The sequence below is a fragment of the Globicephala melas genome, chromosome 3 (assembly GCF_963455315.2).
Source record: "Globicephala melas chromosome 3, mGloMel1.2, whole genome shotgun sequence".
Taxonomy (NCBI): domain Eukaryota; kingdom Metazoa; phylum Chordata; class Mammalia; order Artiodactyla; family Delphinidae; genus Globicephala; species Globicephala melas.
Window position 1 is genome coordinate 108,848,974 of NC_083316.1, and position 22,712 is coordinate 108,871,685.

At 39.9% G+C, this 22,712-nt stretch overlaps 1 protein-coding gene across 1 annotated transcript in view; it reads right to left on the minus strand.

The window, feature by feature from the left end:
- Nucleotides 1–22,712, minus strand: part of MEIKIN (meiotic kinetochore factor) — a 134,004-nt gene that overhangs the window by 86,045 nt on the left and 25,247 nt on the right. The window contains exons 6-7 of the mRNA XM_070045181.1: nt 18,776–18,815; nt 10,293–10,357 (exon numbers count right to left, since the gene is read on the minus strand). Of these exons, the coding sequence (XP_069901282.1) occupies nt 10,293–10,357; nt 18,776–18,815 (105 nt within the window). The remainder of the gene's footprint in view (nt 1–10,292; nt 10,358–18,775; nt 18,816–22,712) is intronic.

The following is a 22,712-nucleotide window of genomic DNA, read 5'->3' on the forward strand; positions in this document are numbered from 1 at the left end:
ACGTACCAACATTCGAATTATAGGGGTTCCAGAAGAAGAAGAGAAAAAGAAAGGGACTGAGAAAATATTTGAAGAGATTATAGTTGAAAACTTCCCTAATATGGGAAAGGAAATAGTTAATCAAGTCCAGGAAGCACAGAGAGTCCCATACAGGATAAATCCAAGGAGAAATACGCCAAGACACATATTAATCAAACTGTCAAAAATTAAATACAAAGAAAACATATTAAAAGCAGCAAGGGAAAAACAACAAATAACACACAAGGGAATCCCCATAAGGTTAACAGCTGATCTTTCAGCAGAAACTCTGCAAGCCAGAAGGGAGTGGCAGGACATATTGAAAGTGTTGAAGGAGAAAAACCTGCAACCAAGATTACTCTACCCAGCAAGGATCTCATTCAGATTTGATGGAGTAATTAAAACCTTTAGAGACAAGCAAAAGCTGAGAGAGTTCAGCACCACCAAACCAGCTCTACAACAACTGCTAAAGGAACTTCTCTAGGCAAGAAACACAAAAGAAGGAAAAGACCTACAATAACAAAACTGGTCGTGGAACCCTCAACTCTAAGCCCCCAGGTCTATATAATTATAGAGATAGAAAGGAAGGCATAATCTTTGGAATCTTGGCCTGTAGGATGTACTTGCTTGAGGTGAAAGACTTTTTGCTCCCCATGAAGTCAAGTGAAGGGACCCTGAGAGACTCCCTTGTGGAGACTGGGGATGCTTGCAAGGAGGGGATGTGGGGCATTTTGTACCAGCAGACATTCCACTCCCCTGTGGTACTGATGGAGTGGATTGGACTTGGAGGGCTTGACATGTCCTCTGGAGTTTGAGGCAATGAAGATATACAGCCTGGTGCCTACTTTGAGTCTAGAAATTTTGACAGGCAGGAGGCTTAATGGAGTAGCCCATGCTAGCAGGGAAACATGCATGGCAGTAAAGTGCCAAGGGAAGAAAAGAACCTTTTTCTAGCCCATTCATTGAGGGCTTTGGAAGGTACAGAAGGCTCCACGGGAGGAAGCATAAAGCTTAGGGGAGGGGCAGGGACACACTGGCTGATCCGCTTGGGGCTCCCAGTGTTTACTCCTAATCCCCAGCTTCTGTCTGGCCAGCAGCGGATGGAATCCTCTGTGGGCTGCTCAGCCAAGATGCTCCATTGTTTTAGGATAAGGTGGGGTCCAAAATAAAATGCTGGTACAGAGCATATCTTTGCAAGGAGCAAAGGGTTGGCATTTCTAGGGGAGGAAGAGTTTCCCGATGGTAAGAGCTATCTTTTTCATCATAAATCTTTTCTTAATCTCAGGGAGAGATTCAATGGCTAAAGTGGATGTGGAAAGAAGGTAAGATGTACCTAAGGTAGTCAGTCATTTGAGATGTGAGTACAAAGCTATGGTGAGCAATTCATTTGTTCTCATGTTTAAGTCTGGGCTGCTTGGTGAGCTGCCTGAATTTAACAAATGACAAATCCCACTTCTGGCTCTGGTTGTTATGAACATATTCAGTAATACACATAAGGTGACTTATTCCAAAATTTGTGTTAGCAAGGAAATTTGAAATTACCCAAATCTATTGGTGAAATTAGTGACTATTTAAGTTTGTCATCAGGTGGTTGGTTTCCTCATGCTTACTAATTTTTTTTCTGATTTGAAAAGTAGTACTTGTTATTGAATAAGATTTGGAAAATAATAAAACTTATAAATGATAAAAAAAAAAAAAAAAAAACAGACGAATGGATAAAGAAGATGTGGTACGTATATACAATGGACTATTACTCAGCCATAAAAAGGAACAAAATTGGGTCATTTGTAGAGATGTGGATGGATCTAGAGACTGTAATAGAGTGAAATAAGTCAGAAAGAGAAAAACAAATATCATATATTAACACATATATGTGGAACCTAGAAAAAATGGTACATATGAACCGGTTTGCAAGGCAGAAATAGAGACACAGATGTAGAGAACAAACATATGGACACCAAGGGGGGAAAGCAGCCGGGGGGTAGGTAGTGGTGGGATGAATTGGGAGGTTGGGATTGACATGTATACACTAATATGCATAAAATAGGTAACTAATAAGAACCTGCTGTATAAAAAAATAATAAAATTCAAAAAAATAATAAAATTAAAAACTGTAAAAAAAAAAAAAAAAAATATTCCAAATCAGACCACTGCTATCACTTTAGTCTCAAACACCATTATCTGACCATTGCAATAGTTTATTTCACAAGGTTTCCTTGCTTCCACTCTTACCCCTTAGTCTATTATCCACATAGTAGCCAGAGTGATAATTCTAAAATATGTACCTGATCATGTCATTCCTCTGCTCTAAGATGCACTTATCAACACATTTAGAAAAAAATCCCTACTCTTTGCGATGGCATATGAGACTACATTATACCACTTGCTCACCGACTACAATTTCAACCATTCATTTTTATTTCCTCATCTTTCTCCAGTCACACTAGCCTCTTTTCTCTTTTTCCAACATGCTAAACACATTCCCATCTCATGGTCTTTTCACTTGTGATGCCCTTATGCCTGGCATGCTCTGCCACCAGATTTTCACATGGCGTACTCTGTCACTTCATTCAAGCTCTGTGTGAATGTCACCTCCTCAGAGAGGCCTATCCTGATTAGCCTGTCTAAAACAGCATCCCTCGTCACACACTCTGTTTTTACCCTTCTTTATTTTCCCTCATTACTCTTATTTTTGATGTTGTGATATATGTATTTGTTTATCTGTTTTTATTTGTTTATTTTCTTTCTTTCTCCACTATAATATAAACTCTGTTAGGGCAAGAAATTTGTCATGTTCCCCAGCAACTAAAACAGTTTGTGTTACACTGTAGGTGCTTAATAAATATTCGTTGAATGAGTGGAATTAACGAATGATGAGATAAGGTGTCTCTGAAACATCCAAGCGGAGATGTCCAGAAGGCAGCTACATATAAGGGTCTTACCTCAGAGGAGAGTCCAGAATGGAAAATTTGGAAGCCCTACCTTCTATAGGACACTTATACATATCAGGGAGTAGACTGAACAGAAATTAAAATCTAGGAATCAGCCTTTAAGAACTCCCACATTTAATAGCTAATAGCAGTAGATAAGATTGCAAAGAAGACTGAGCAGGAGATGTCTGAGAAGTAATTTCTTGTTTGTTTGTTTCTATTACTAGACTATGAACCCCTGAGGGCAGGAATATAGTCATTTCTTGGTTTCCTAACACTTAGTAAAGAGCCTAACAAACAACTGGAACAAACTTGGATTTGCTGAATTAAGGAATGTGTAAAAAATAACTCTAGAGTAAGATGTAATTTATTTAATTTGAAATTTTAAGTCAATCAACCACATAAAAGTAAGAATACACAAGCATACATAATTACAGAATCAATATTCTGCCTTACTACCAGGCTTTATAAATAATATTTTCCACAGCCAAAATCTGGCAAGAACTAGGTAAAATCATGATTGTTTTTGATACCCTTACCAACTTTCCCTTTCATATCTTTCTTCCTTTGTTCACAAGTTCCTTAATTGTGATCTGTAAAGCAAATCTTCCTTCTAATGCTCACCCTCCAAGGTAGTAGGTGCTACTCTTTCCAAGGATGTGTGCTTTTACAAGTTTAGTTTTTATCACTAGATTCATTTCCCTTAGAACAGAAACCATCTTAAGCATTTTTATACCCACATTTCCTAACATAATACCTGGCATTTTCTAAATGCTCATTAAGACAACCGCTTAAAGTGAAGACAACACCAAAAAAACTCTTTTTTTTCAGTTCATACAAACATTTATATCTATCAGGAGCAAAACAAGCAATTCTTTAAATTTATCCCCAAACAGATGCTATAAAACTTCTTGCAGAAAATAAAGAAAATAGAAATCTGAAATACAATAGATGTTAATAAGGTTGTAAAGGTCTTGCTATGTTTATTCTAATAGTAAACTAAATAATAGAGGGCCAAAAATGCAAGGCACTTTGTTGATTCTTTTATTTTTCAACCATCACACATAACTCCAATGCATCTGTTTACTGATTATCTTCCTCTCCTCCGAATGAAATTTACAAGGTCAGGGAAAATACATCACTCCCTATCGGTATATATAGTAATACCTAGTACAGAATACATACTCAGTAAACGTTTATTAAATGAATTAATGATGGGTGCTGTGGGGATAGTTAAGACCTAACCTCACATATCTTCATTTCTTAAATACAACCACACTAAAAAGCACTCAATTTCCTGGGCTACCAGTTTTCTTAACAAATACTGCAGCACCGTGACAAAAATGAATAGAGGGAGTCAGGGTCAAGATGGTGTACTAGGAGGAAACAAAATTCGCATCTCCTCACAACTAGGGCATCTAGCAGGCACCGGTGGGGGACCACGGACACCTAAGGGGATGGAGGAACCCCCAATGACTGGTGATCTCTCCTTCTGGCTTGTACCCCCACCCCACCCCACCTTTTTTTTTTCTTTTTTCTGTTGTGGTTTTATTTTACCTTGTTGCAGATGTTTCAATTATAGTTTTATTTTTCCTAATATATTTTTCATCTTTCTAATTTTATTTTGTTTTTTTATTCTTTGATACTGTACTGCTCCTTTTTTTTTCTTCTTATTTTTTTTTTAACCACACCACGAAGCTTGTGGGATCTTGGTTCCCAATCTGGAGGTCAGGCTGAAGCTCCTGTGGTGGGAGTTCCAAGTCAAAACCACTGGACTAACAGAGAACCTCAGATCCCAGGGAATATCAATCAGAGTGAGGTCTCCCGGAGATCCTCATCTCAACACCAAGACCCAGCTCTATCCAACTGCCTGCAAACTCCAGTTCTGGATGTCTCAGGCCAAACAACCAGTAAGACAGGAATACAGCACCACACATCAAAAAAAAAACAAAAACAAAAATGAAGCAACAAAAAAATATGTTACAGACAAAGAAGCAAGGTAAAAACCTACAAGACCAAACAAATGAAGGCAAAATAGGCAACCTACCTGAAAAAGAATTCGAGTAATGATAGTAAAGATGATCCAAAATCTCAGACACAGAATGGAGAAAATACAAGAAACACTTAACAAGGCTCTAGAAGAACTAAAGAGCAAACAAATAGTGATGAAGAACACAATTAGTGAAATTAAAAATACTCTAGAAGGAATCAATAACAGAATAACTGAGGCAGAAGAACAGATAAGTGAGCTGGAAGATAATATGGTGGAAATAACTGCCAGGGAGCAGAAAAAAGAAAAGAGAATGAAAAGAATTGAGGACAGTCTCAGAGACCTCTGGGACAACATTAAACGCACCAACATTCGAATTATAGGGGTTCCAGAAGAAGAAGAGAAAAAGAAAGGGACTGAGAAAATATTTGAAGAGATTATACTTGAAAACTTCCCAACATGAGAAAGGAAATAGTTAATCAATTCCAGGAAGCGCAGAGAGTCCCATGCAGGATACATCCAAGGAGAAACACACCAAGACACATATTAATCAAACTATCAAAAATTAAGTAGAAAGTAAAAATATTAAAAGCAGCAAGGAAAAAGGAACAAATAACACACAAGGGAATCCCCATAAGGTTAACAGCCGATTTTTCAGCAGAAACTCTGCAAGCCATAAGGGAGTGGCAGGACATATTTAAAGTGATGAAAAGGAAAAACATACAATCAAGATTACTCTACCCAGCAAGGATCTCATTCAGATTTGACAGAGAAATTAAAACCTTTACAGATAAGCAAAAGTTAAGAGAATTCAGCACCACCAAACCAGCTTTACAATAAATGAAGGAACTTCTCTAGGCGGGAAACACAAGAGAAGGAAAAGACCTACAAAAACAAACCCAAAGCAATTAACAAAATGGTAATAGGAACATACATTTCGATAATTACCTTAAGTGCAAATGGATTAAATGCTCCAACCAAAAGACATAGATTGGCTGAATGAATACAAAAACAAGACCAGTATATATGCTGTCTACAAGAGACCCACTTCAGACCTAGGAACACATACAGACTGAAAGTGAGGGGATGGAAAAAGATGTTCCATGCAAATGGAAATTACAAGAAAGCAGGAGTAGCAATTCTCATATCAGACAGAATAGACCTTAAAATAAAGACTATTACAAGAGACAAAGGAGGACACAACATAATGATCAAGGGATCAATCCAAGAAGAAGATATAACAATAGTAAATATTTATGCACCCAACATAGGAGCACCTCAATACATAAGGCAAATGCTAACAGCCATAAAAGGGGAAATCGACAGTAACACAATCATAGTAGGGGACTTTAACACCCCACTTTCACCAATGGACAGATCATCCAAAATGAAAATAAATAAGGAAACACAAGCTTTAAATGATACATTAAACAAGATGGACTTAATTGATATTTATAGGACATTCCATCCAAAAACAACAGAATACACTTTCTTCTCAAGTGCTCATGGAACATTCTCCAGGATACATCATATCTTGGGTCACAAATCAAGCCTTGGTAAATTTAATAAAATTGAAATTGTATCAAGTATCTTTTCCGATCACAACACTATGAGACTACATATCTATTACAGGAAAAAACCTGTAAAAAATACAAACACACGGAGGCTAAACAATACAATACTAAATAAACAAGAGATCACTGAAGAAATCAAAGAGGAAATCAAAAAATACCTAGAAACAAATGACAATGAAAACAGGATGACCCAAAACCTATGGGATGCAGCAAAAGCAGTTCTAAGAGGGAAGTTTAGAGTAATACAATCCTACCTCAAGAAACAAGAAAAATCTCAAACAACCTAACCTTACACCTAAAGCAGTTAGAGAAAGAAGAACCAAAAAACCCAAAGTTAGCAGAAGGAAAGAAATGATAAAGATCAGATCAGAAATAAATGAAAAATAAATGAAGGTAACAACAGCAAAGATCAATAAAACTAAAACCTGGTTCTTTAACAAGATAAACAAAATGGATAAAACATTAGCCAGACTCACTAAGAAAAAAAGGGAGAAGACTCAGATCAATAGAATTGGAAATGAAAAAGGAGAAGTAACAACTGAGACTGCAGAAATACAAAGGCTCATGAGAGATTACTACAAGCAACTATATGCCAATAAAATGGAAACCTGGAAGAAATGGACAAATTCTTAGAAAAACACAACCTTCCGAGACTGAACCAGGAAGAAATAGAAAATATGAACAGACCAATCACAAGCACTGAAATTGAAACTGTGATTAAAAATCTTCCAACAAACAAAAGCCTAGGACCAGATGGCTTCACGGGCAAATTCTATCAAACATTTAGAGAAGACTTAACACCTATCCTGAAACTCTGCCAAAATATAGCAGAGGGAGGAACATTTCCAAACTCATTCTACGAGGCCACCATTACCCTGATACCAAAACCAGACAAAGGGGCTTCCCTGGTGGCACAGTGGTTGAGAGTCCGCCTGCCGATGCAGGGGACACGGGTTCGTGTCCCTGTCCGGGAAGATCCCACATGCTGCGGAGCGGCTGGGCCCGTGAGCCATGGCAGTTGAGCCTGCGCATCTGGAGCCTGTGCTCCGCAATGGGAGAGGCCACAACAGTGAGAGGCCCACGTACTGCAAAAAAACAAAAAAAAAAACCAAAATACCAGACAAAGATGTCACAAAGAAACCACAGGCCAATATCACTGATGAACCTAGATGCAAAAATCCTCAAAAAAATACTAGCAAACAATCCAACAGCACATTAAAAGGATCATATACCATGATAAGTGGGGTTTATCCCAGGAATGCAAAGATTCTTCAAAATATGCAAATCAATCATTGTGATACAACATATTAACAAACAGAAGGATAAAAACCATATGATCATCTCAATAGATGCAGAAAAAGCTTTTGACAAAATTCAACATCAATTTATGATAAAATCTCTCCAGAAAGTAGGCATAGAGGGAACTTACCTCAACATAATAAAGCCCGTATAAGACAACCCCCCAGCCAACATCGTTCTCAATGGTGAAAAAATGAAACCATTTCCTCTAAGATCAGGAACAAGACAAGGTTGCCCACTCTCACCACTATTATTCAACATAGTTTTGGAAGTTTTAGTCACAGCAATCAGAGAAGAAAAAGAAATAAAAGGAATCCAAATTGGAAAAGAAGAAGTAAAACTGTCACTGTTTGCAGATAACACGATACTATACATAGAGAATCCTAAAGATGCTACCAGAAAAGTACTAGAGCTAATCAATCAATTTGGTAGAGTAGCAGGATACAAAATTAATGTACAGAAATCACTTGCATTCCTATACACTAATGATGAAAAATCTGATAAATTATTGAAACACTCTCATTTACCATTGCAACAAAAAGAATAAAATACCTAGGAATAAACCTACCTAAGGAGAAAAAAGACCTGTATGCAGAAAACTATAAGACACTGATGAAGGAAATTAAAGATGATACAAACAAATGGAGAGATATACCATATTATTGGATTGGAAGAATCAACATTGTGAAAATGACTATACTACCCAAAGCAATCTACAGATTCAGTGCAAGCCCTATCAAATTACCAATGTCATTTTTCACAGAACTAGAACAAAAAAATTGCACAATTTGTATGGAAACACAAAGGACCCCAAATAGCCAAAACAATCTTGAGAAAAAAAAACAGAGCTGGAGGCTTCAGGCTCCCAGACTTCAGATTATACTACAAAGCTACAGTAATCAAGACAGTATGGTACTGGCACAAAAACAGAAATATAGATCAATGGAACAGGACAGAAAGCCCAGAGATAAACCCACGCACATACGATCACCTTATCTTTGATAAATGAGGCATGAGTATACAATGGAGAAAAGACAGCCTCTTCAATAAGTGGTGCTGGGAAAGCTGGACAGCTGCATGTAAAAGAATGAAATTAGAACACTTCCTAACACCATACACAAAAATAAACTCCAAATGGATTAAAGATGTAAAGATGTAAAATGTAAAATGTAAGGCCACTCTAAAACTCTTAGAGGAAAACATAGGCAGAACACTCTATGACATAAATCACAACAAGATCCTTTTTGACCCACCTCCTAGAGAAATGGAAATAAAAACAAAAATAAACAAAGCTGACCTAATGAAACTTCAAAGCTTTTGCACAGTAAAGGAAACCATAAACATGACTCAAAGGCAACCCTCAGATGGGAGAAAATATTTGCAAACAAAGCAAGTGACAAAGGATTAATCTCAAAATATACAACAGCTCATGTAGCTCAATATCAAAAAAACAAACAACCCAACCCCAAAATGGGCAGAAGACCGAAACAGACATTTCTCCAAAGCAGACATACAGATTGCCAACAAACATATGAAAAGATGCTCAACATCAGTAATCATTAGAGAAATGCAAAACAAAACTACAATGAGGTATCACCTCACACCAGTCAGAATGGCCATCAACAAAAAATCTACAAACAATAAATGCTGGAGAGGGTGTGGAGAAAAGGGAACCCTCTTGCACTGTTGGTGGGAATGTAAATTGATACAGCCACTATGGAGAACAGTATGGAGGTTCCTTAAAAAGCTAAAAATAGAACTACCATATGACCCAGCAATCCCACTACTGGGCATGGACCCTGAGAAAACCATAATTCAGACAGAGTCATGTACCACAATGTTCAGTGCAGCTGTATTTACAATAGCCAGGACATGGAAGCTACCTAAGTGTCCATCAATAGATGAATGGATAAAGAAGATGTGGCACATATATACAATGGAATATTACTCAGCCATAAAAAGAAATGAAATTCAGTTATTTGTAGTGAGGTGGATGGCCCTAGAGTCTGTCCTACACAGTGAAGTAAGTCAGAAAGAGAAAAACAAATACTGTATGCTAACACATATATATGGAATCTAAAAGAAAATGGTTCTAATGAACCTAGGGGCAGGACAGGAATAAAGACACAGACGTAGAGAATGGACTTGAGGAATGGGGAGGGGGAAGGGTAAGCAGGGACGAAGTGAGAGAGTAGCATTGACATATATACACTACCAAAGGTAACATAGATAGCTACTGGGAAGCAGCTGCATGGCACCAGGAGATCAGCTCCGTGATTTGCAACTACCTAGAGGGGTCAGATAAGGAGGGTGGGAGGGAGACGCAAGAGGGAGGGGATGTGGTAATACATGTATGCATATAGCTGATTCAGTTTGTTATACAGCAGAAACTAACACAACACTGTAAAGCAATTATACTCCAATAAAGATGTTAAAAATAAATAGAGGATTATGAAAATGATTAGTTTCATTACTAATTACCTGATTCTGAACTTGCAGTACTCTTTGGTTTTGGAGAAATACTTTGGTCTGCTAACATCATCATGCTAGAATAAGAACAAATTAATGGGATTCTTTTACTCTTTCAGTAACTTTTGAGAATCCTCAAATAATACTTAAAGACATTTTTATGCAATCAATTATCCTATAGAAAAAATAAAGCTAGTTAGAAAAAATGCTAACATATCTATATGAACAAATAGTTTCATAATAAAGGGCAATATACTTATACGTTCATCAGTGTGAGATAGTATGTGTAGAGGACAAAGCATAGTATTTAGAATCAGACAGACGTTGATTTAAAGCTCAGTTCTGCTACTTACACTTCAGTGGCCTTGGGAAAGTTACTTTACCTGTCTTGAGTCTTGATTATCTCATTTATGGAAAAGGAATAGCAATCTTGTTTACCAAGATGCTTTTTTTTTTTTTTTAAGAAATGATACCTCATTATCTTTTTAAAGAAAATATTTATTTATTTATTTATTTATTTATTTTGGCTGTGCTGGGTTTTAGTTGTGGCACGCAGGATGTTCTTTGTGGCATGCAGGATCTTTTTTTTTAGTTGCAGCATGTGGACTTCTTAGTTGAGGCATGCCGACTCTTAGTTGCAGCATGACTCTTAGTTGTGGCATACATGTGGGATCTAGTTCCCCAACTAGGTATCGAACCTGGGCCCCCTGTATTGGGAGCGTGGAGTCTTACCCACTGGACCACCTGGGAAGTCCCTTGTTTTCCAGGATTCTTGTGGTAAGGATCTCAAGTAACATTAGAAATAATACTTAAAAAAATTAATACTCTGTTCTATTTTATACTTTCACAAATGAGACTGACCCCAATCTTATCGAAATGTGTAAAAGAGGATTAGCTATTACAAGAGGAATACAAAAGAATCAAACCCTCAGCCTTTGACCACCAAAGTGGAATTTCTGAATCCCCAGCAAGACAGTGGAGTTGAAAACTGAATGTGAGAAAATGATTTTTAAATTCCTATTACTGCTTTAGTGAAAAGTTGAACTCAGTATGCAAACAAGTATTTTATTCCTTCATATTTCCTCTTTAAATTCATCCTGTTAAAAACTATAATTCAAGCCTGGAAATGGAAACAATCTAAGTGCCCATCATCGGATGAATGGATAAAGAAGATGTGGCACATATATACAATGGAATATTACTCAGCCATAAAAAGAAACAAAATTGAGCTATTTGTAATGAGGTGGATAGACCTAGAGTCTGTCATACAGAGTGAAGTCAGAAAGAAAAAGACAAATACCGTATGCTAACACATATATATGGAATTTAAGAAGAAAAAAAAATGTCATGAAGAACCTAGGGGTAAGACAGGAATAAAGACACAGACCTACTGGAGAACGGGCTTGAGGATATGGGGAGGGGGAAGGGTGAGCTGTGACAGGGCGAAAGAGAGTCATGGACATATACACACTAACAAACGTAAGGTAGATAGCTAGTGGGAAGCAGCCGCTTGGCACAGGGATATCGGCTCGGTGCTTTGTGACCGCCTGGAGGGGTGGGATAGGGAGGGTGGGAGGGAGGGAGACGCAAGAGGGAAGAGATATGGGAACATATGTATAACTGATTCACTTTGTTATAAAGCAGAAACTAACACACCATTGTAAAGCAATTATACCCCAATAAAGATGTTAAAAAAAAAACCAAAAACTATAATTCAGAAAGACACATACACCCCCATGTTCATAGTAGCACTATTCACAATAGCCAAGACATGGAAACAACCTAAATGTCCATCAGTAGATGAATTAATAAAGAAGATGTGGTACATATATACAATGGAATACTACTCAGTCATAAAAAAGAACAAAATAATGCTATTTGCAGCAACATGCATGCAACTAGAGATTATCATACTAAGTGAAATAAGTCAGAAACAGAAAGACAAATACCATACTATATCACTTATACATGGAATCTAAAATATGACACAAATGAACCTATCTATGAAACAGAAACAGAATGACAGACATAGAGAACAGACTGGTGGTTGCCAAAGGGGAGAGGATTGGGGGAGGGATGGAGTGGGAGGTTGGAGTTAGCAGATGTAAGCTTTTATATATAGAATTTATAAACAACAAGGTCCTACCGTATAGCACAGAGAACTATATTCAATATCCTATAAAAAACCATAATGGAAAAGAATATTTTAAAAAGAATGTATATATATGTATAACGGAATCACTTTGCTGCACAGCAGAAATTAACACAGCATTGTAAATAAACTATACTTCAATAAAAAATATTGGAAAAAGGAATCAGATACAAAAAAATAAATTCATCCTGTCAAAATAGTACTTTCTTGCCCCTTTCAGGTGTATTCTGTTGCTTTTGTGGTATTCTCTGGCCTATAAGTAGTCATTTTTATTTTATTTTATTTTATTTTATTTATTTATTTTTTGCGGTACGCGGGCCTCTCACTGTTGTGGCCTCTCCCGTTGCGGAGCACAGGCTCCGGACGCGCAGGCTCAGCAGCCACGGCCCACGGGCCCAGCCGCTCCACGGCATGTGGGATCCTCCCGGACCGGGGCACGAACCCGTGTCCCCTGCATCGGCAGGCGGACTCTCAACCACTGCGCCACCAGGGAAGCCCAATAGACATTTTCAGGTAATAAAAAGCCCAGCATAATATCACAACACTAAACTCTTATTATCCAACTTAAACCTCTTCCTTTTCCCAACTGAGGTCTGATTTAGACTCATAGCCTGCAGTGAGGAAAGCAACCATCACTGTTTTTTTCCTCTATTTCTTGCTCTTTTTCCTTCCCCATTTGTTAACTACTCTTTAGGATCCTTTGGCATTGGAGTAGCAGGAAGGAACTGTAGGAAAGGTCTTTCTTAACTGATACTATTCTAATATGTCCTTGGTGCCCTTTGGGCATGACAGATAACCAAATGCTGACTCTTTCAAACCTGAAGTAGTTTTTTTAAAATAAATTTATTTATTTTATTTTTGGCTGCGTGGGGTCTTTGTTGCTGTGCACGGGCTTTCTCTAGTTGCAGCGAGTGGGGCCTACTTGCAGTGCGTGGGCCTCTCACTGCGGTGGCTTCTCTTGTTGCAGAGCACGGGCTCTAGGTGCGCAGGCTTCAGTAGCTGTGGCTTGCAGGCTCTAGAGCGCGGGCTCAGTAATTGTGGCGCATGGGCCTAGTTGCTCCGCGGCATGGGGGATCTTCCTGGACCAGGGCTCGAACCTGTGTCCCCTGCATTGGCAGGCGGATTCTTAACCACTGCGCCACCAGGGAAGCCCAAACCTGAAGTATTTTGAAGGGTTCAGTGATAAGATTTCCCTATCTCTGGGGCTGTCTCACTTGCTCTTTATGATGTCCTCAGCTTTTCAATTTGATGGTAAAATTTCCAGTCTCTTTCAGTCAAGTTTATTTTGTCCTTTCCAGGAAGTCGTATTTGGCATGATCCCTTTCAAGATGATCCCTTCTGTGGGATCTATGTCTGACGTCTGGGCAATATGCACAAATCTTTGCTGTGCCAAACTCTGAAAGTATTTCTAGTGTCCTCTTTATCAGCCATTCCAAAGCATCTAACAGACTTTCTTGCTTTTAGCTTTACCAGGTGTGAGTCAGAAACCAAATTCCAGGGAACATACGTTGAACTTTCCAAATGGATCTCTGGGAGCTTCTCTCTTGTGTTGAGGTGAGGGAGAAGTTTTCTCCTCTCCTTGCATATGACATCAATAACTCTTATCAAAGAAACATTCTTGATCATTTCATCCTCTCAGTGCATTCTTTGTCTTTTCTTAAATAGCTTAGAGATTGGTGATGGTCTAATGTTGAAAGAATTAGGTTTTGATCTCACTTATTACAAATTCTACATAGATGGTTCTACACAGAATAGGGGATGGGGTAATTGTCATTTTTATTTTGTTCTCATCTATTAAGGTCAAACTCTAAGACTACATGAAAGCACATTTAACATCCTGCTACATTCCTCAAGGTCCTATTAACATATATAGATTAAGGCTTGTAGACAGAACCACAGAGTTTTACATGAATTACAGAGTTTTACTGTAAGAACTCATGTGACCTAAGATAGATCCCCCCTCTATGCCTTCCAGCCTAAAGGTTTATTGGAAAGATAAAGGGGACACAGGCTTAGGAAACAAGCAGTTAGACAATGGGGACTGACTTCTCTCCTTCAAGCCCAAAATCTGGAGGTGGGGGTAATAGGTGTGATGATGACATTAGAAGAGGTGAAGAGAAAGCCCAAAGTAGAGGGCATGTGCCAAACTCCCTGTTTAGAACTCTAGGAGAAAACATCCACACAAGGAGGAAACTCAACATAAAAATAAGAGCTTGGGATACTCAGGCAGAGAGGAGGCCTCAGCCCTCCTAAGAGTCCCTTAATTCCTGTATACTGTAAACTAGTTCTCAAGGTTCCACATACCAAAGGCAATGCAGAGAAGGTGGTCAAATTTAGAACCAAAATACCCAGCATAGGGCTGTTGTGTCTAGGTGAGTTTACCACAAAGGTTGTAGAAAGGCAACTAAGTCAAAGTCTGGATGGAGGACTTCAATGAGACTTAAGGGGTTTGGGGTGGCAATAAAAGCTAAGGTGAGGAAAAATCAGCAATGGAGGACTTCAGACCCAAAATACAGCTGTAAGTTCATCAATGACTTTATCAGTAGAGTCCAGCCCAGGTATGAACTAGTCTTGAAACCTGCAGCACAAATCAGTAAAAATTCAGAGACAACTTGTGGATCCCAGACACCCTCAAGACCCAACTTCACCCCTCCCCCACCTCTGGCCTATACACCTATATTTAGGGTGACGATTTGTCCAAACTGGGACCTTTCTGAGAGTAAAAGGAAGTTCTATAAAAGATTATGTGAGAACAGCAGGCACACACTGGGACTGTCCCAGGCAAATCAAGAGGTATGATCATCCTCAGGAATATGGAGTGGGAGAAAATATGAAAGACTCAGCTTTTACCCAAAAGAGACTTTTACCTGGAAGTAACTGGATGGCATTAATAACTTTAACTCATCATTTCCCTGCTAAACAGGGGAGAAAGGTGATCAAAGCCCGTGAGAAGTTTAGATCAGTTATTTAAAAAAATAAATCAACAAAGCTATATTTTCTTAATAATTTAGCCTTAGAATTTTCGCTGTTGTTCACCAAGGAAGAATAATTCACCCAAGAATAACAGTCATTGATTTTCTTTTCTTCAGAAATTTCTCATCATTTAGATGCAAGCATAACTATAAGGAGCCTATCACACTAAAACTATTCTTTTCTCACTCTACACACTTTCCCAAGAGAACAACTATGCTTTCAGCCCAGAACCTTTCCCTTGCTTTCCAGGCTGGGATATACAAATGCCTGCTAGATATCTCCACTTCAAAGTGCTGTAGGTTATTTCAGTGTTTTCCAGACCTGTCACTCCAACTCACTCTTGCTTTTCTATTTGTGTTCCTTCACGTAGTGAATGAGTCATCATTCATCCTGTTTCCTAAGTCAGAGGGCTGAGGGTCATCATGGACTCCATCTTCCTCTCTTAACCATCCAATCATTAACAACAGTTGATTATCACTCTTGAATTGTTCTCAAGTTTTCCTTCTAAGCAATCCTTGCCACTAAAGTTCAGGTCCTAATCATGCCTCACTTGGAATGCCACAATAGTCATCCCTTCAATCTAATCACTCCTAATCCATCTTCTTCTTTGCTGCAAGAGTGATTGCACAAGACAGAAATATGATGCATATGTTTGTGAAGAGGTAGGATGATTGGCAAGAATTTTGGTTGGGTAATTAAAAATTCCACAGAAATTTTTGCTCAGCAGTTTATCAGTCCTTGCCCCCACACACTCAGCAACACAAAGTACCAATACTATAGATCCTCATCAAAGAAGACCACATTGTACTGTCTACCATTTAATTCTGGTAAAAAAAAAAATCTGGTTATATCTATATCGCCTATTAAAAATCATATCTCCTTGGTTTGCTTGGTCCTAACTTTGTCTTTTTTAACAGATTTATTGATATAATTCACATACCATATAATTTACAAATTTAGAGTGTGCAATTCAATGTTTTTTAGTATATTCAGAGAGTTGTGCAACCACCATCACAGTCAATTTTAGAACATTTTCATCACCCCAGAAAGAAACCCTGTACCCACTAGCAGTCAATTCTCATTTCTTCCCAAACCCCCCCAGTCTTAGGCAATCATTAATCTGCTTTCTGTCTCTATAGATTTGTCTATTCTTGCTATCTTATATGAATGAAACCATAAAATATGTGGTCTTGTATGACTGGCTTCTTTCAGTTAGCAAAATATTTACAGGGTTCATCCATGTTTAGTGCATATCAGAATTTCACTTCTTTTTGCTGTTGAATAACATCCCATTACAGATAGACCATATTTTATTTATCTATTCATCAGCAGATGGATATTTGGATTGTTTCTACTTTTTGGCTGTTATGAATAAACTTGCTGTGAACATTCATGTACAAGTTTTTGTGTACACATAGTTTTCATTTCTCTTAGGTATGCAAAACTAGGACTGAATTGCTGGGTCACATTTGAAGGAGCTGCCAAACTATTTTCTAAAGCACCTTCGCTATTTAAAATTCTCATCAGCCATGTATGAGAGTTCCAACTTCTCCACATCCAAGACAATACTTGTTATCTGTCTCTTTGATTATAACCATCCGAGTGGGTGTGAAGTGGTATCTCAATGAAGTTGATTTGCATTTCCCGAATGGATAATGATATTAAGTATCTTTTCATGTGCTTATTGGCCATTTGTTTATCTTCTATGGAGAAATGCCTGTTCAGATGCTTTGTCCATTTTTTTTTTTTTTTTTTTTTTTTTTTGCAGTACGTGGGTCTCTCACTGTTGTGGCCTCTCCCGTTGCGGAGCACAGGCTCCGGACGCGCAGGCTCAGCAGCCATGGTTCATGGGCCTAGTCGCTCCGCGGCATGTGGGATCTTCCCGGACAGGGGCACGAACCCATGTCCCCTGCATTGGCAGGCGGACTCTCAACCACTGCACCACCAGGGAAGCCCGCTTTGTCCATTTTTAAATCAGGTTATTTGTCCTTTTATTGTTGAGTTATAAGAGTTCTTTACATACTCTGCATACAATTCCCTTATTAGATATATGATTTGCAAATATTTTCTCCCATTGTGTATACTGTCTTTTCACTTTCGTGATGGTGTCTCCTGACTTTGTTTTTAAACTTGTATGAATTTTGTGTAAGTTCTTTCAACCTTTGAAGATTAGGTGTTAAAAAAAATCATTATATTTTCAGTCCTACTGAAAAGCTTTCATAGGCTCTCATCATATTCAGGAAAAATAAAAATACCAGCTCTTAAGGTATTCATGATCCAGAATGTGACCACCTCCTTGAACGTCTCTCTCACATACCTTACCCTTCAGTCTATATGCCCTAAGCCAAACTCATCTGCCCCTGGTAATACGTTTCTCCTCAGTCTTCCCCATCTTAATAAATGGCAACTCCCCCCTTCCAGTTGCTCAAGCTAAAACCATGGTGTTAGCCTTGACTACTTTCATACTTCACCACTCAGTCCTTCAGTGGATCCTCTTAGTTCTGCTTTCAAAATATATCCAAAATCCTACTTCTCACTATCTCCCCTCTTGCCACTCTGGTCCATACTCCAATATTTCTTGCCCATATTAGGGCAGTAGTCTCCTAACTATAATTTCCCTAATTCCTTGCCTCATCATAGTCTATTCTCAACACAGCAGCTAGCATGATTCTTTTAAAACATAAGTCATATCATATCATCCTTCTAAACCCTTCAAAGACCTTCCAATTCACTTATATTTGACTAAAGTGCCTTATATGATCTGGCCTCTTGATTCTTCTCTCACTTTATCTCTTACCTCACTCCTCCTCCCTCACCTCACACCAGGAGCCCAGGCCTTCTTGCCTCGGGGCATGGCTCCAGCTATTCCCTCTACCTGGAATGCTCCTTTCTCCAATGAGTTACACAGCTTGCTCTGTCTCCTTCTTTAGGTCTCTGCTCAAATGCTGCCTTTTCAATGGTGAGTCTCGGACCACACCACTTAAAAGAGCAAATCTCTATCCCAATACTCCCTAGTCCCCTATTTTGTTTTATTTTTCTCCATAGCATTCATTACCATATAGCATGGTATAAATTTACTTGCTTATTTATTTATTGTCCATCTCCTCCAACTAGAATGTGGACTCAAAGAAGGCAGAGATTTTGTTTTTAATCAATTTTGTTCACTACAGCAATTAGATAGATAGACAGACAGATGGATAGTTAGTAAATATACCTCCAGCAATCAGAACAGTTCTGGTATACAGTGAGTCCTCAACAAACACTGAATAAACAAACATCTGAATTTGTGGGTTACCAATCATACTTGCTATATAACTATTAGTACACAAAGTTTTAAAAGCACAACAACTTTTAAAATGTTAGTTCTTACACTTTCCTATGGCATTTCTGATAGTCTTCTGAAGAGGTACCTAAGAAAGGGAAAAAAACAATCTATTAGAAATATAATTCAGGGGAGGGTAACCAAGATGGCAGAATAGAAGAATGTGGAACTCACCTCCCACAGCAAACACATCAAAAATACATATACATGTAGAACAATTCTCATGGAAAACTAACTGGAAACTGGCAGAAAAAACTCCTATACAACCAAAGCTGTGAGACAGATCTCCACATAACCAGGTGAGATGGAAGAAAACGGCACTGGGTCAGGACTTGTGCCCCTGGGAGAGATCTGTAAGGAAGAAAAGGTCCACATGGGTGGACCCTCGTCCTGGGGAGCAAGCAAGTCAAGCCCAACCTGGACATCACAGTCCTTGGGTCCTGTGCACAGGAGACAAGCACCCTGGCCTGCTGGGAAATCTGCTGAGACAGACAGAAGGGCTGAAAAAGCCTAGACTCTACCTTAAGGAGTACACACATTCTGGCTTGCTAACAATCAGGGCAAAGAGAACCTCATGTCACTTCTCAACCCAAAGGGGCAAGTACCCCAGCCCCACTCACTCCACACTATAGCCTGGTGTAGGTTCTGGGCAAAGACTTGATCTAGCTACCCAGAGACAGACCAGGGTGCCTGGGGTGTGATCCGGGTTGAGCTGTGGTGGGTACTGTCAGTGTGCGCATAGGGTGGCATCAAAAGAGTGTGCAGTGGTTAAGCCCTGAACTTCGAGCACATAGGCCCTGGGAGAGGGCTCCATCTAGCTACGCAGAGACCACCAAGAGGGCCTGGAATGTGATCTGGGTGGAGCCGTGGAGGCCATTGTCAGCACGCTCAGGAATACACGGTGGTTCGGCTCCCAGTGAGAGTGCCCTGGCTCCACCAATTCCACACCACACCTTAGTGGTAGATCTGGAGCAGGCAGGTCTTGGGAGAGGTCTGCTACAGAGGCAGCCCAGATCTCAGGAGGAAGCACAGCCACCTCAGTTCCTATATCCACAATGCCCTGACCGCCAGCCACAGCCTATGTCACACCAGAGCCTTGCACTATATCTGGGACAAATACAACAGAGAAAGGGACGCGAACTTAAGCAGCTGCTGAGCAGAATCACAGATGCCTACACAGGTGGCACACAGGTCCTCTGTGACTGAACAAGCCTCACTTGCTTTGGGACAGGGGACAGACTCAAGGGCAACAGAGCCTGATCAGACCCAACCCTCAGAGCTTCTAATCCAACAACTGGGGAGCAGACCTGCCTCTGACAAAGTGGTGACAGCCACTGAGCAGAGAGGAAGCCCTGCCTCACATTCTGCATAGGCTCTAGATACTCTAGCATGAACCACACCCCCTATCAAGGGGATAACAGCCAGAAAAACCTGAGGAAGGACATGGCTGGGGTCTATACCAAAACCAGCCTTTGCACCAAAACATGGGACACACACAGCCTGCACCAGGATGCTCCCACATAAAAACACCCTTTCAAGACCATAGTAGATAACTGTTTCTCTTAAATTAATAGAGACAAAGTTAAGTAAAATGAAAAGTCAGAGGAACTATTCCGAATTAAAAGAACAACGATCCTCTGTAAGAAAAAAACAATGAAACTGAGCTCACCAGTCTACTAGACCTTGAACTCAAAAAGGTGGTAATAAAAAGGCTAACATAATTAAGAAAGATTATTGATAAAAATGCAGATCACTGTAACAAGGAACTAGAAATTATAAAAATGAACCAATCAAAAGTGGACAATTCAATTACCAAGATAAAAGCCAATCTAGAAGCAATGAATAGCAAACTAAATGACACAGTAGAACAAATAAGTGATCTGGAAGATAGAATAATAGAAATCACCCAATCAGAACAGCAGATAAGCAACAGGGGTGCGGAGGGCAAAGCGGAGAGATTCCCGCACAGAGGATCGGTGCCAACAGGCACTCACCAGCCCTAGAGGCTTGTCTGCTTACCCGCTGGGGTGGGCGGGGGCTGGGAGCTGAGTCAGGCTACGGTCAGAGCACAGGGAGAGGACTGGGGCGCAGGGAGAGGACTGGGGCGTGAACACAGCCTGAAGGGGTTAGTGCACCACAGGTAGCCGGGAGGGAGTCTGGGAAAAAGTCTGCACCTTCCGAAGAGGCAAGAGACTTTTTCTTCCCTCTTTGTTTCCTGGTGTGTGAGGAGAGGGGATTAAGAGCACTGCTTAAAGGAGCTCCAGAGAAGGGCGTGAGCCGTGGCTATCAGCGCGGTCCCCAGAGACGGGCATGAGACGCTAAGGCTGCTGCTGCTGCCACCAAGAAGCCTGTGTGAGAGCACAGGTCACTATCCACACCTCCCCTCCCGGAAGCCTGTGCAGCCCGCCACTGCCAGGGTCCCGTGATCCAGGGACAACCTCCCGGGGAGAACGCACAGCACGCCTCAGGCTGCTGCAACGTCACGCTGGCCTCTGCCACTGCAGGCTCGCCCGCATCTGTACCCCACCCTCCGCCAGGACTGAGTGAGCCAGAGCCCCTCAATCAGCGGCTCCTTTAACCCCGTCCTCTCTGAGTGAAGAACAGACACCCTCCGGCGACCTACACGCAGAGGCGGGGCCAAATCCAAAGCTGAACCCCAGGAGCTGTGCGAACAAAGAAGAGAAAGGGAAATTTCTCCCAGCAGCCTCAACAGCAGCGGATTAAATCTCCACAATCAACTTGATGTACCTGCACCTGTGGAATACATGAATAGACACCGAATCATCCCAAATTGAGGAAGTGGACTTTGAGAGCAAGATTTATTATTTTTTCCCCTTTTCCTCTTTTTGTGAGTGTGTATGTGTATGCTTCTGTGTGAGATTTTGTCTGTATAGCTTTGCTTTCACCATTTATCACAGGGTTCTGTCCGTCCATTTTTGGTATTTTACTTTTTAAAAAAATTTTTTTCTTAATAATTATTTTTTATTTTAATAAATTTATTTTATTTTATCTTACTCTATTTTATTTTATTTTATCCTCTTTCTTTCGTTCTTTCTTTCTTTCTACTTTTTCTCCCATTTATTCTGAGCTGTGTGGATGAAAGGCTCTTGGTGCTCCAGCCAGGAGTCAGTGCTGTGCCTCTGACGTGGGAGAGCCAACTTTGGGACACTGGTCCACAAGAGACCTCCCAGCTCCACATAATATCAAATGGCAAAAATCTCTCAGAGATCTCCATCTCAACACAAACACCCAGCTTCACTCAACGACCAGCAAGCTACAATGCTGGACACCCTATGCCAAACAACTAGCAAGACAGGAACACAACCCCACCCATTAGCAGAGAGGCTGCCTAAAATCATAATAAGGCAACAGACACCCCAAAACACCACCAGACGTGGACCTGCCCACCAGGAAGACAAGATCCAGCCTCATCCACCAGAACACAGGCACTATTCCCCTCAACCAGGAAGCCTACACAACCCTCTGAACCAACTTTAGCCACTGGGGACAGACACCAAAAACAACGGGAAATACGAACCTGCAGCCTGCAAAAAGGAGACCCCAAACACAGTAAGATAAGCAAAATGAGAAGACAGGGAAACACACAGCAGATGAAGGAGCAAAATAAAAACCCATCAGACCTAACAAATGAAGAGGAAATAGGCAGTCTACCTGAAAAAGAATTCAGAATAATGATAGTAAAGATGATCCAAAATCTTGGAAATAGAATACAGAAAATGCAAGAAACATTTAACAAGGACCTAGAAGAACTAAAGAGGAAACAAGCAACAATTAACAACACAATAAATGAAATTAAAAATACTCTAGAAGGGATCAATAGCAGAATAACTGAGGCAGAAGAACGGATAAGAGACCTGAAAGATAAAATAGTGGAAATAACTACTGCAGAGCAGAAAAAAGAATGAAAAGAACTGAGGACAGTCTGAGAGACCTCTGGGACAACATTAAATGCACCAACATTCGA